Source organism: Pempheris klunzingeri, chromosome 15, assembly GCF_042242105.1.
Source record: "Pempheris klunzingeri isolate RE-2024b chromosome 15, fPemKlu1.hap1, whole genome shotgun sequence".
NCBI lineage: Eukaryota > Metazoa > Chordata > Actinopteri > Acropomatiformes > Pempheridae > Pempheris > Pempheris klunzingeri.
Window position 1 is genome coordinate 11,266,852 of NC_092026.1, and position 12,897 is coordinate 11,279,748.

A 12,897-nucleotide genomic window follows, 5' to 3' on the forward strand; every position below is an offset into this window, starting at 1 on the left:
GCCTCCTAAATGGGGCTCAGCATTTATAATCATTATACTTTTTTATCACGGTCTCTGACAGCTTCTCTTTAAAGTCTGAATGGGTCTGTTGACCACATTGTTGTTTAGAGTGAACATCATCAGCACCTCAGAGATAAGTGGTGTGAGATAAGTGGTGCTGTTTTTGTTGTTGGAGTAATATGTGGGCACATCAGATTATTGGTGAAAGTGAATCTGATCACTTTGTGGACTTGGCTGCTCCTGTGCAAGTACAGAAGCAGTCAGCAGCTCCCAGCACAGTGTTCAAGTGTAATCTCTTACAGATTTCAGTTACTTCTGTTTTATTTGACATTACTTAGCTCTCAATGGGACCCTCTTGGCAGAGTTACACAGTCGCATTAAAGCCTTAGTGAGTGATGGTTTGCATTATCAGGCGTCATGAAATCTCATCGATAAATGCCCTGCACAGGAATAATTGAAGTTAGATTACTCCTGGACTTCCCGAGGAGGAAATCTAAGAGCAATCAGACTGGTGGAAGCAGGTTCTGAATGTTTCTCACGTCATCAAACACGCACATTGTTTTCTATCTCTCTCATGGTTCTCTGCAAGGTTTTCTATTAGCATCACCTTGTCTGTTCTGCTGAATGCTCAGGAATACAGACGTATCGCTTAAATATTGGATTCACCCAAGTCTGGGGTGAGCGTTGTGTCTCCTGTTGAAAGAACAGAAGAGAGAGGAGATGAAAGGAAAGGAGAGGAGAGGTGGGATCCTTGAATAAATTGCTATCAGTTTATCTCATTTACAGGGCAATCAGAAGCGTGCAATGCAGGTTGAAATTGAATTTTAGTAGTTGTGAAGCATCATAAATCAAAACAGCGTGCGTGTCTTAAGGTGAGAAATCATTTTGGTCAACATGGGACGTGTAGGATGTAGGAAACTGTTGCTGCACCATCATTTCCAAATATGGTACTACAGTACTAAGCGAGACTCGTCTACATGGCTGCTATAATGGGAGGAAATCTTAGACATGTTTTATAACATAAAAGTAATTGCTGTGATGATAAAAGGCTAAATGACAGACAGTGATTACACAGATCTTTTCAACAAACATTCAAATAGGCTTTAGTCAAGCAAAGAACTTAGATTTTAAATTTCAATTTTTTCAATCTTCAACTTAAATGATGATAATGTATACATCCTCTGTTATGTCTAAGGTGCCACACTTCCACCAGAGATATGTGCAATGGACACAGCCTCTAATATCCTATGCACTGTCAGAGCTGTGTGGTGTAATGAACTTCTCATGTGCTTAAAGAATGATGCAGGATGCATGGCGAGACAACTGACAGCCCCGTAATGTGTTTCCCAGCAGCCGCCCGGCGACGAGCTTTCTCGGTGTGTCGCTCGCCATAAACCCACTGGAAAATCGATGGCCGATAAAGAGTTGTGTTCAGGGGGAGCCCCCTCTGATTAATGCAGACTGTCAGGGAGCATCATTAATGTATTTCTCTTTTAAAGAAAGTGTATCAAATGCTCATTGTTTTGGGGGTTTTAGCTTGTCCAATGTGAGCAGAAAGGGAGGTGCAGGGATGGAGGGAAACTGTGACGACAGGCTCCTTCCTGATTCTTCCAGTTTTGGGGATGAAGATATTTACTTGTGCTAAGGTCACAGAAATCAGGGAGAAAACGAGAGCGAAGGGTTTGCCGGAATGCTTTTAATGTAAAGACATTGTTAAGGTTTCTATTTACATCTCCATAACAAGATCTGATTTGATGTATTTTCAATTAAACCAAATTACAGTTCTTAGAAACAACAGACTAAAGGAAGGAATTACTGGTACAGTGAGACATGTACTCTATAAGCTATAATGAACTCAAATGTGCTGTGCAGCATTATGTTTGGGACAGGGGGACTGGGGTCAATTCACTTTATTTTGATGAATTACATTTTCTAATCAAATCCAGCTTAAACTGCTTTCTAAACCTATTATTTAATGAAAAATTGAATAATGGAGTTTAATCAAGTTTTATTTTGGCTTAAATTGATTGAATTTTAAAGTGGTTGAAAGGACTCATTTACTGGATTGTATCAGCCCTTAGAGGAGGACAGGGTAATTATTTTTATGTGTAGAGAAAGAGGACTCGTAAACACTCGTCAAACAGAACCCCTAAATAAGGGGGCCATTATTAGCTTTTGTGCGACATGGTAGCACGAATATGTGATCTGTGCTTTTGTGATCTGTACAGGAACAAATAGTTGACATTGATGTACACTTTTGGCCAGAGGAACACTGGTGGAATGTGACCTTAAAACTTCAATGACAGATATTTGACTTAAAATTCATGTTTGTTTATAATGTACTGTACCTTTGGATAACACGGAATAATATGGGTCTTCTTGGATCAATGGTGCAGTTATTAGTAACAATGAGGGATGAATTAGCTGCAATAACCAGAACTGCTTCAAAGCAATGACAAGACGAACCAGTTTGCAGTGATGCTGAATTGTAACGTAGAAAGTCAACACCATCTCAACGAACAAGACAAGAGGCTTAAAGGCGGAGAGATCATTTGAATGCATTTTCATCATTTAAAAATGCTGTGAATTTAACTTCAAGTTCAAAGTTTTATTTATGTTCAACATAACTCTCCATTGTGCAATGAAATGCTCTGTTGCCCCCTTCAGTTCTGTGCTTGAAAATGAAAAATATTCAAAATTATGATACATAGAACAAGAAAGTATATACAGCACAAGAAATACATATATATAAGGATGGGAAATATGTGCAGAGGAATTAGGTAGGAAATATTACATACAGTGCAAATATCAAAAGATGCAAAATGAATGGGATGCAGGGGGATGGTGGTGCTAAATGTCGACAAACATCATGGGTGTGGTCTAACAGGAGCCCTGGACGTTCATTTTTACTAATCTGTATGTGCTCTCTGATGTCTTTGGTGACTCTTGACACTACAAACTATCTGCAGGTTCAGATCAGAGGCAGACAATGTTTGCCAGAGTCTCGTTGTTCCTGGCTCACCTACAAATTGACTGGAACAAGGAATCATGCTCTCTCTCTGTGCTCCCACTACAAGACTGTTGATCAAAAATAAGTTATATATTATCTGTCCAACTTAATCCAGTATCCTTTTGTCCTGCACCTAAGTAAACTAAGGGTTAATATCCTCTGGAGTCCAGCTGAGGATTAGGAAATGGAGGTTTAACTGCCTGTGCTAATGGTGGGTGTTTATCTCAATACTTTGTTTTGTCACTCCCCGACTCGCTCTCATTTCCGAAAGCTGTCCCTGGAGCCTCCACTCTTGTAATGGCTTAGCTTTCTGAGCGCCACAGTATGGAGGGAAAGGAATAACAAGATTCTCATTTGGGCTCCATACACACTGCCCACAGATACATGTATAATTGGCCCTGTTTTCATTCTGCTCTGTTGTTAAATGCACTACCTATTAGGGTAGTGGCACTGGTGCTGATTTCATGTGTTTGTTTATTGTTGGAAGGTGTGTTGTGCTCCGTGTTAGTAGCTCAAGCATGTGTGTGCGTGTAAAAGTGCGCAGAAGTGTGTGTGTGTACACGAGCTTGTGTGTGTGTGTGTGTCAGATAGATAAAGAGTGTGCTCTATCTCTCTCCCTCCCTGTTCTCTTCTTTCTGAGTTTGGTCGTGGTTCCCCTGGGGCCCCTGTCGCAGTAATGGCCTGCTCCTGATTGCTCTGATACAGGTTAGGAATATTGGCTTTAATGATGTGTAAAATGAGCAAGCAGTGCCTGTGACATTTACAGATGGCACCGCCTTGGCCTGTTCTTCCCAACTGCTCGTTAATTCACGAGAACGGCAAGCACTTCTTTAAGTGACTGCCTGATGCATGCATAGGACGCAATACAACACATCCTACACACCAAAACAATAGCTCACCTTGTGTACCTCTGCTCCTTGTCATCATTTCAGCCAAGTGTTCACGCAAATGGATGAAAAAAAAAGGTCCTCAAGGCTAAGAACTGTTTTGCTAAGTCCTTTCTAAGGGTTCGCCACACTGGTCTCCAGAGGTTTTTGAGAGGCTTACAAAGAATAGAGGCTACGTTACTGCCTGCCGTATTGACAGCACAGCTGGGCTCCTCACCAAACCCCTGAGGTGTTAATCTGGTCCACAGGTCCTCTGTGCAGCATCTGCTCCACATACACAGCGATAGAGGAATCACCGTCCTCAGGTCACCCTCTTTTGTTTGGTTTTCAGGTCAGACATACACCTTTTAGTGATATAAAGACGTGTCATACAGAAACTACACCATTAACAGTTGTAAAAAGGGGGAGACTTCCAGAGTAAAAGTTCTGTATTCAAATTCCTACTTGAGGTAATGTGCAGAAGTATTATCAGTATTATCAGCGTTAAAGAATACAGGTAATTATATGTGAAATGATTCTATTGTTAGTATTGATGCATCAGGTAGCATTTTATTCTTGTACCTGACTGAGGTGAAGATAGTATTTTAAGTCCTGAGATGATTGATGGTTTATAAAAGAAGAAAAACCTACTTTGTACAATACTTATGGGACAATATCTTGTTTTTTGTGAAGTATTTGATAAGTTGAAGTCTTTTGGGCTTATGACAGGTGATTTTCATTATTTTCATTGGCAGTTTAAATTAAATGAAACCATCTGAGAAGTTTAAAAGTGACATCACCGATGCTAATAAGTCTGCTCATTCATAAGGGATCATTTCCAATCAATTATGCTTTACATGTTATCATAACTTATCATGTTTTTTTTTAATGTAAAATCTTAATATGAAAACTAGTACAGTGGTTGCCAGATAGATGTAGTGGAGTAAAAAGTCCAGTATTGTCATCTTTAGTGTATCAGAGTAGAACTATGCACTAGCTTGAAATGGAAATACCCAAGTTAAGTACAAGAACTTCAAAACTGTACTTCAGTGAAGTACTTGAGTCAATGTATGTAGTTTCTTTCACTGCAGCCAGTAAATATTAGAGGTGCATATGCCATCTATTTTTGTATCTTGAAGCAGTCGTTCATTATTTGTGAGACTTTCTGCTGATTGAAGCTGTTAGAAGCCATCAAGTATCTGATGAGGAACACGTGTAACTGAGAGGCTCCTCAACAGTTTTATGATCCATGTAAATGGTGGATGAAGACGTGCGTCTTTATCTCTGTTCCTTCCTCTTTCTAGCTGTATGGCCATTACACTATAATTTCCTTTTTATTATGCCATGTTAATTAAGGAAAATCGTATTTTGCTCATTCTTCACAGTTGGCTCCTCCATTGGCTTTCAATTGTGTTCTTCCTTGTCCGCCCACTGGCAGAGCTGTGTTAATTTATTTCTAATTGGCACGAACTTGTTGATTGTGGGCTCACAGATAGATCTGGTCAGGAGGTTAATGCTCGTGTTAATGTGACAAGGTGATCGTTCCTCTGCTAGCCATGTGCTAACTGCAACCCCTGAGTAATAACAGAAGCACTAATGGCCCCTTTACAAGCTCATCATGGCAGGTGCCTGTAAGATAGCCGTGATACCTTTGACACATTGTTCATGCTCAGATTTACTGTCTCTGAGAAGACCACTTTGACCTCAGCATCATGCTTACATGGAGCAGAATTACTTTGAGCTTATGAAGCTGAATTGCCACACTGTGGACGGCATTAAAAAGTAATGTAAGTGTGCTGGGGCTGCATGTAATGACAATACCTGTGTTACACATAAAGATTCCTGCAGCACATGGTCCTCTGTCTCTTTAGTGGCTGCAGTATGCCACGCGTGTGCATTACTATGCATGGAGAATTAGATTTGTTTTCCCTCTTATACTCATCAGTTTAAGAAAGCAGCCATCCGTTGCTTTTTTAATCTCCATAATGAAAGTGTTTTAATGCCTCCAATTTATTGCCTGGGCAGCCAACAGAATAATTAGCTTTGTTCAGGTTTTTTTTTAAAAAGATGAAAACACAAGTACAACAACATTTGATTCAGGGAACCAGAAATTATAATCAAATACATTATTTATTGTACCTGGAGTTATATTGGACAAGAAACAAATGATTTCTACTGTATGTATTCCAATTAATCAACCTCCTTTTTGTATAAATTCAGTTTTCTTTCCATATTTCTACATCAATTCTCGGTCACTTTTAGGTTTCCTTCTAATTCTAGGCGTTGTGTTTTAATTCCCACCACTGCTTTAAAATGTCGCACCCACATAAATACTTTTTCACTGTAAGTCTAAATAAAGTGGCTTCTAAGCCCTTATCGATTCTCTGTGACCTGTAGTCGATTCCACAAACTAAATCAGATAATTGAAGTTGGTGTCGAGCTAATTGGATTATTGCTTTCCCCCTGAAGAGATGGCCCTCCATGGCAGCGCAGGGATCGCTACATTAGTGGCATCCGTCACACATTTGTCATTTAACAGCAAAGGGCTGTGTCTCGCACCAGGAAGGGTGAATTTATTATAAATGTAAAGTGAAGTAATTTCTTTGACTCGATGATTTGTCTGACTGTCTTTTCATTATCACATTGCAATCATTTTGTAAATGATACAGAGTTGATTTTAATATATTTCCTCACGCATCAAATGTCAGAATGGATATATTAAAATATATGTGCAAATACATTTTATACATTCAACACAGTTTTCTTTTTCGTGTAACTTTTTATTAATGATTTAATGATGAAGCCACACAGGGAAAAAACCTTCCCCTCGTGTCTACTTGCCTCTGGTCCTCCAAACATGGTTTATGCAAATTAGATGACTATTTGCATAGACATAATTAGGTAATTACAAATCATTTGGCTATGAGCTCAAGCATGTGCACAGAGCAGAGATGTTACACGAGTCAGAGTGTACAGTACGGAGTTAATGAATTGCTTCTGAACAGCAGAGACATTATAGCATGTGTCGGAACATATGTTGTGTCAGACCTCTTGTTTGGAAACGACAGGTGACAAGGTAACAAGTCTTAGTTAAACTAAAAGAGTGGAGGAAAACACAGCGGTTCACAATGTTCAGTGCTGGTTAAAAAACAACTTGCATTAAAAAAAAAACATGTTCAAGACTTTGGTTTTTGTTGAGTTGTTGGCAAAGTATAAATGAACCTATTTAGTTGAGTTTGGACGTAGTAGCTAAGCTGTAAATCAATACTATAACGGAACATTACTGGACTCATTATTGTCAACAAGGCATTATTAAGTTTTAGTCATGATTAGTCTTAGTTAAACAGATTTGACAAGGAGGGTTTAATTTAAGGCAAAGATTTTGAAACAAATACCCAAACCACAGCCTTGTCCAGTATGCTGAAAGACAAAATATCAAAATGCCAGTACTAGCAGGGTGCACTGAAACAGCTAAGAAGTTACAAGTTCCTGTCAATAATCTAAATGTGTTCAAATTTACTCAAACCGTCAATGAAATCTCTAGTTTTGAGTTTTAACACAAAATGTATAACCAGTGTTAGAAAAAAAGGAAGTGCTTTTGTTATTAAAAACTTAAATTTAAATAAATTTGGCACTGGTCACCCGTGACTTGTGAAGTGTCATCAAAATTCATTCAGGGAAATTAGGAGAATCATAAAACCGAATTTTGACATCAGAGCCAGGACGCTAGCTGTTTATAGTTTAGGAGATATTCGATGATTTAGTTTGTATCTAGTCTAACTGAGACAGGCTGAGGGGAAGTTGACGCACTGAGAAAGTAAACACAGACTACTTAGATAATGATTAGAACTAGAATTAGAGTTTTTATGTGACTCGAAGTTCTTCGTGGTTTGGATCAGTGTGAGACTGAACCAGTTCAATTATCAGTACAAAAAAGATGAACTGTTTTCCTAAATCTTGGCCTCTTTGGTAATAAGTCAAAGGTACAAGCCTGTGTGCATAGAAACGTCACGGTAGAAGGCAACTACGACCCCCCAGGTGCATTTCAACAAGAAACATCTGATCACTGAGCTCAAATTTCTAGTATATGCATTTATAGCGGCAGGTGGAAGCTGAAAAAAGTGTTCATAAAACGGATATAATCTGCATCTTGAATGAATTTGCTTTCAGATTCTGAGTAAATGTCAAATTTATTCAGCAAATGTGGCGCCAGGTTTTGAATTTGCTACCCTTCTGATTGCCTTCTTCTCCGTGGCAATGGCACCAGGGGCTCTTGGGCATTGTAGCCAAAATGGCCAACAAAAAACTCTTTTAAATTTTGAAATGATTAGAACTCAATTTTGAGTCATTTTGACACCTTTAATTTTTTTCCTGGTAAGTGCGTAGACCTTTACAAATTTGGGATGAGTGCGATTGATGACATAAAAAAAGATTTTTTTTTTTAAATGGTCAATGGTTTTTTGATGTTATCTGACTCCAGCAGAAGGGAATTAAAATGTGTTGAAGCATTATGAGTTGGAGATTTTGAGGCAACACCAAACAAAACAGCAGTGCCAAAAGAGCAAAGGAGTGTGTTGCCAAGGAGCCCGTTCCAACGTGCATCCGTGCACGAATGGGCCTCAATCACTGAGCCCAGCTGCTGACTTGCAGAGTCAGACTTTAACAACAGACATGAGTACTCATTTATGTTTGTTTGTGTTTTCCAGAGCAAGAGGATTCCTTTGAGTTCATCATTGTGTCGTTGACGGGTCAGACGTGGAACTTTGAGGCGTCTACATATGAAGAGAGGGAATTGTGGGTCCAGGCAATTGAGAGCCAGATCTTCGCCAGCCTGCAGTCTTGTGAGAGCATAAAGAACAAGGTACAGTAGGTCATGAAAGATAAATATCAGAAGGACCGAACGGGATTGGTGATTACCATCTAATCACAGCATCGTCATCAGCCCACAATTCTGCTGCTTCATTTACATTTCTCTATTTCTCCTCTCTCCAACCTGTACTGTGCCCTCACCCTCCCCCACCCCTCCTCACCCACTTCAAGCTGTCACATGTGGGAGGTTGTCAGACAGGTGCACCGCAGTGTGGGGGATCTCTTATTAGAACTGACAGACATCAGAGATAGAACACGGCTTGTGTCAGCATACTGGGGAGACACGGCCTCATTTTCATATTCATATTTTTCTCTGCCTCAGTCTTTTCCGAGGACTTTGAAAAACCTCTCCCCTCCCTCTCCTCTCCTGGTTGTCTATGATTGGAGTCCAGCTATAATTGTTTGCCTTCTCTTACTCTTGCAATTATTGGTTCCCGCTGACTTATTCTCTCTTCTTCAGTCTCGGTTAGGCAGCCAAAGTGATGCAATGGCCATTCAGTCCATACGAAACGTGAGGGGGAACAGCTTCTGTGTGGACTGTGATGCACCCAGTGAGTATAATTCGTCACCACAACACCTCTTTTCTCTTTGATAATGGCCTTGCAATATCCTGTGCAATACACACATGTATATATTAGATTTCTCATATTTTTATATTTGCATTTCATTTTATATTTGTTATTTCCCTTGTTTTGCACTAATTCTGTTACTGACACCTTCCCTGTCTCCTCTGTTGCTGTAACAAGTGAATTCCCCCAGTGTGGGATAAATAAACCGTCTTATCTCTTATCTGGTATTATAGGAAAGTGTTATGTATTTCCATATTTGATCATACATAAAAACATTCCCAAATATTTGATTTTGAGTGGTTTTATAAAGTTATTGCATTGAATTGTACAGCCATAGACTATCGTATCACTAGCCAAAGCAACACAGACAAGCTTGATTCCATGCTATCACTAAGGAATTAAAGAAATATGAAAACTTTCCTGTGAGGCTGGTTTGCAGAAGAGCTGCTGGTGTTATGTATAAGACAATGAGTGTGTCCTTTGACCCTTAAGTACATTTATTTGCAAAATTTTATGAAAAATGAATTGGATTTGGGTTTACCACATTCTCACTGCCTTGCCATTGTTTACAGTTCTAGAGACAGAAAATACAAATTTGATCAGTTGGGTGGAGCTGAACAGTGGCCTCTCTGGCTGTGTAGGTTGAAACACCTTTCATTGTTAGAAACATGCCGCCCAACGTACCTCCTTTATTAATCCGTTCTATTTTCTCATTAGAAAAGAGTGATTACATTTTAAAAAATGATGTTGTTATATCTACATGAAAAATCACTCTGAAATTCAGATTTTCGTATAGTAAGTTGTGTATCTGTTGATTTTATACCAGGTGACTTTATTGGACATGATCACCTATTCTTTTTCTCTTCTGTTATCATCTTTAATGCAGCCTACTGTAACTTATACAGTACTTAACAGTGTGTTTGGTGTTTCAAAAATGGTATACGTTTATCAGCCATTTGCACCACTTAACATCAAGCCAGAGATATCAAAACCAGCGTCTAGCGACCTTTATGGTACTTGCATCTTACGGCATTTCCTTATTGGGTTCAAGACTCCGCCATGATGGATACTGCTTGTTCTATGCTTGTCCACATCATATGTTTTAAGTTTAAAGCTATAATTATTGAAATAAAATTAGTATAAGTTAATAGTCCTACTTTTCTTGCTGTAATTAGACAATTCTCCAAGGGAGGTTACAGATATGAAGCTCATCCTAAATCTCCTGTTTCTAGTCTTTAGCTTTACAAAGCTTCTCTTGTTAGTTTTCTTCCCCTGTTGTTGTAATTGATGCTTATCTTCTCTCATAAAGACCCAGACTGGGCCAGTCTGAACCTGGGCGCCTTGATGTGCATCGAGTGCTCCGGGATCCACAGAAACTTGGGCACCCACCTGTCTCGCGTCCGCTCCCTGGACCTGGATGACTGGCCAGTGGAGCTCAGCATGGTGATGACGGCCATCGGTAACGCGATGGCCAACAGCGTGTGGGAGGGTGCGTTGGAGGGCTACACCAAGCCGGGGAACGACAGCACCAGGTTAGCATCCTCCTACAAGTAAAGGTGCTGCTTAATGAAGCGCTCAGAGATTATAGAATGAGAAGGCAGCCCTCTCTTCTCTCCATTAGCTGCCGTTTATTAGCCACCCACATTTCAGCTCAGGCAGTTCACACCACAAAATGCTCCATAAGAAGCACCAGGGGTCCATAAATGTCAGCCTGCTGAGCCAAGAGCATGGTATTTTATGTTTGAGCGTCAGTCCACCCTGTACACATTGTTCACAATGCTTCTGTTTATTTGAGTCAGTACTTTTAGGCGTCCATATCCCTCTGTGTCTTCATATTACGATCTAATTTCTAATATTTCCACCAAAGTGTCTGTTGTCTTATTCATTTGTCCCTCTACTAACTTGACTTGAAAACCATAATTCATGAAAGGGCCGTCGTGTGTGACACCATCCGGCACTTACCTGATGAATGCCCCAACTAGCTCCACATCTGTCTGGTTTGCCACTTGACATGTAAGCGCCAATACAGAAAAGATCTTTTAATCTAAACCACATCTGAAACCAGCACAAGCTCTTTGTTTCTGCTCGATATCAGTGTATCCAGGTGAGAGTTTGATAGTAAGCAGAAAGGTGGAAATGTTCAGAACTTGTACAGCTTATTTAACCACAGTTTTTTTTTTTTTTGTTTTTTTTTACTTTTGGAGCTTAACAAGTAGCTTTCCATCTTTTCAATATGCGTCTCTTAAATTATGCTTTCCCACTTACCCGGCACTGCCCTGCCCCAACTTACCCCAATGACGATCTGTTCCCTCTCCTCTGAGGTACCCAGATCTGGTAGGAGGATTGTTTATCTCTTGGTGACAGGTGAGACCTAGCGTCCCAGTCTGACTAATGACCTGCTGTGTGGCTGTGCAGGTAATTAAGCACACCATTATGGCTAAACCCCACCCCAAGAGCCAGGCCCTCAGGCCCCAAGCTGCCGTGTCACATATCCATCACACAGGACCGGGTCATCACTCTGTCTGTCACAGCAAAGACTGTCTGTAGGGTGTCCCTGGTGGCATTAGACTGTTTTAACATCACAGCTTTGTAACTTTGTTACAAAAAGTGATATACCAACAGAGAGACATAGCTGGCTTCTTCTTTTTACCACTACTACTACTACTACTACTACTACTACTACTACTACTATTACTACTACTAGTACTGCTGCTTCTACTACAAATATAACATAAATACAATCTTTACTAAGGGCCACGTTGTGTTACCTGTCAATCAGTTGAGATACTATCAATACCACGTAGATGAATTTAGTATATTTTGTATTTGTATTAGCAGATGTGGACCAGATTTTATGTATTTCAGCAGTGTGAGCAAGCAGGTTGGTTTGTTTCCTGTCATATTTGTTAGCAGGATACCTTTTAACTTGAACACCAAATTTCACTGAAATCTGTCAGAAGATGGGCCATTGGCCTCAGAACAAGTGAATAGTTTTAAATTGTAATTTAGTGGAGTAATTTTGTGGGTGAATTCAATAGAATACCACTTTATTGTCCACCATAGTGGAAACATTTTAACTATACATAAGGTAGGCATTACCATTAGTATTAGTTGGAAGCAAGCACAAAATGTTGGTCATAGCTTTGTAAAATATCAGAATTTGATGGCTTTCTCAGATTTAAAGTAATGTATGTGAGATACCTTTGAGTTTTAATCTGTTGATAAATCAAGTAATCGGAAGATGTCACTTAAGAGTCTGGGAACCTGAGATGGGTACTTATTCTGTAATATTTTACAGTTTAAATGGTTAATCTGCTTGAAAATATCAATGGTAAACTGTAGATGCATAAACAATTTAAACAAAACATTAGTTCCAGGCCTAATTGCATCTTTGAAATGAAACTATGGCTTCATTGATTTACTGTAAGTTTTTCAAGAACAATACAGTTTTTTGCACTGAAGCTGCTAAAAAACAAGCTGACTAAAAAAGCTTGCTAAAGTCAATGTATTATGAAAAGGGACAAAAAGGGCATTTTTACAGGCCGTATACAGTCAAAGGAGGAACCGCTATCATATCAGCAGC

The 12,897-nt window shown here is 39.5% G+C and overlaps 1 protein-coding gene across 1 annotated transcript in view; it reads left to right on the forward strand.

Annotated features, from left to right (window-relative positions):
- Positions 1-12,897, forward strand: part of agap3 (ArfGAP with GTPase domain, ankyrin repeat and PH domain 3) — a 113,751-nt gene that overhangs the window by 88,760 nt on the left and 12,094 nt on the right. Inside the window, exons 14-16 of the mRNA XM_070844873.1 lie at positions 8,583-8,737; positions 9,206-9,296; positions 10,624-10,846. Of these exons, the coding sequence (XP_070700974.1) occupies positions 8,583-8,737; positions 9,206-9,296; positions 10,624-10,846 (469 nt within the window). The remainder of the gene's footprint in view (positions 1-8,582; positions 8,738-9,205; positions 9,297-10,623; positions 10,847-12,897) is intronic.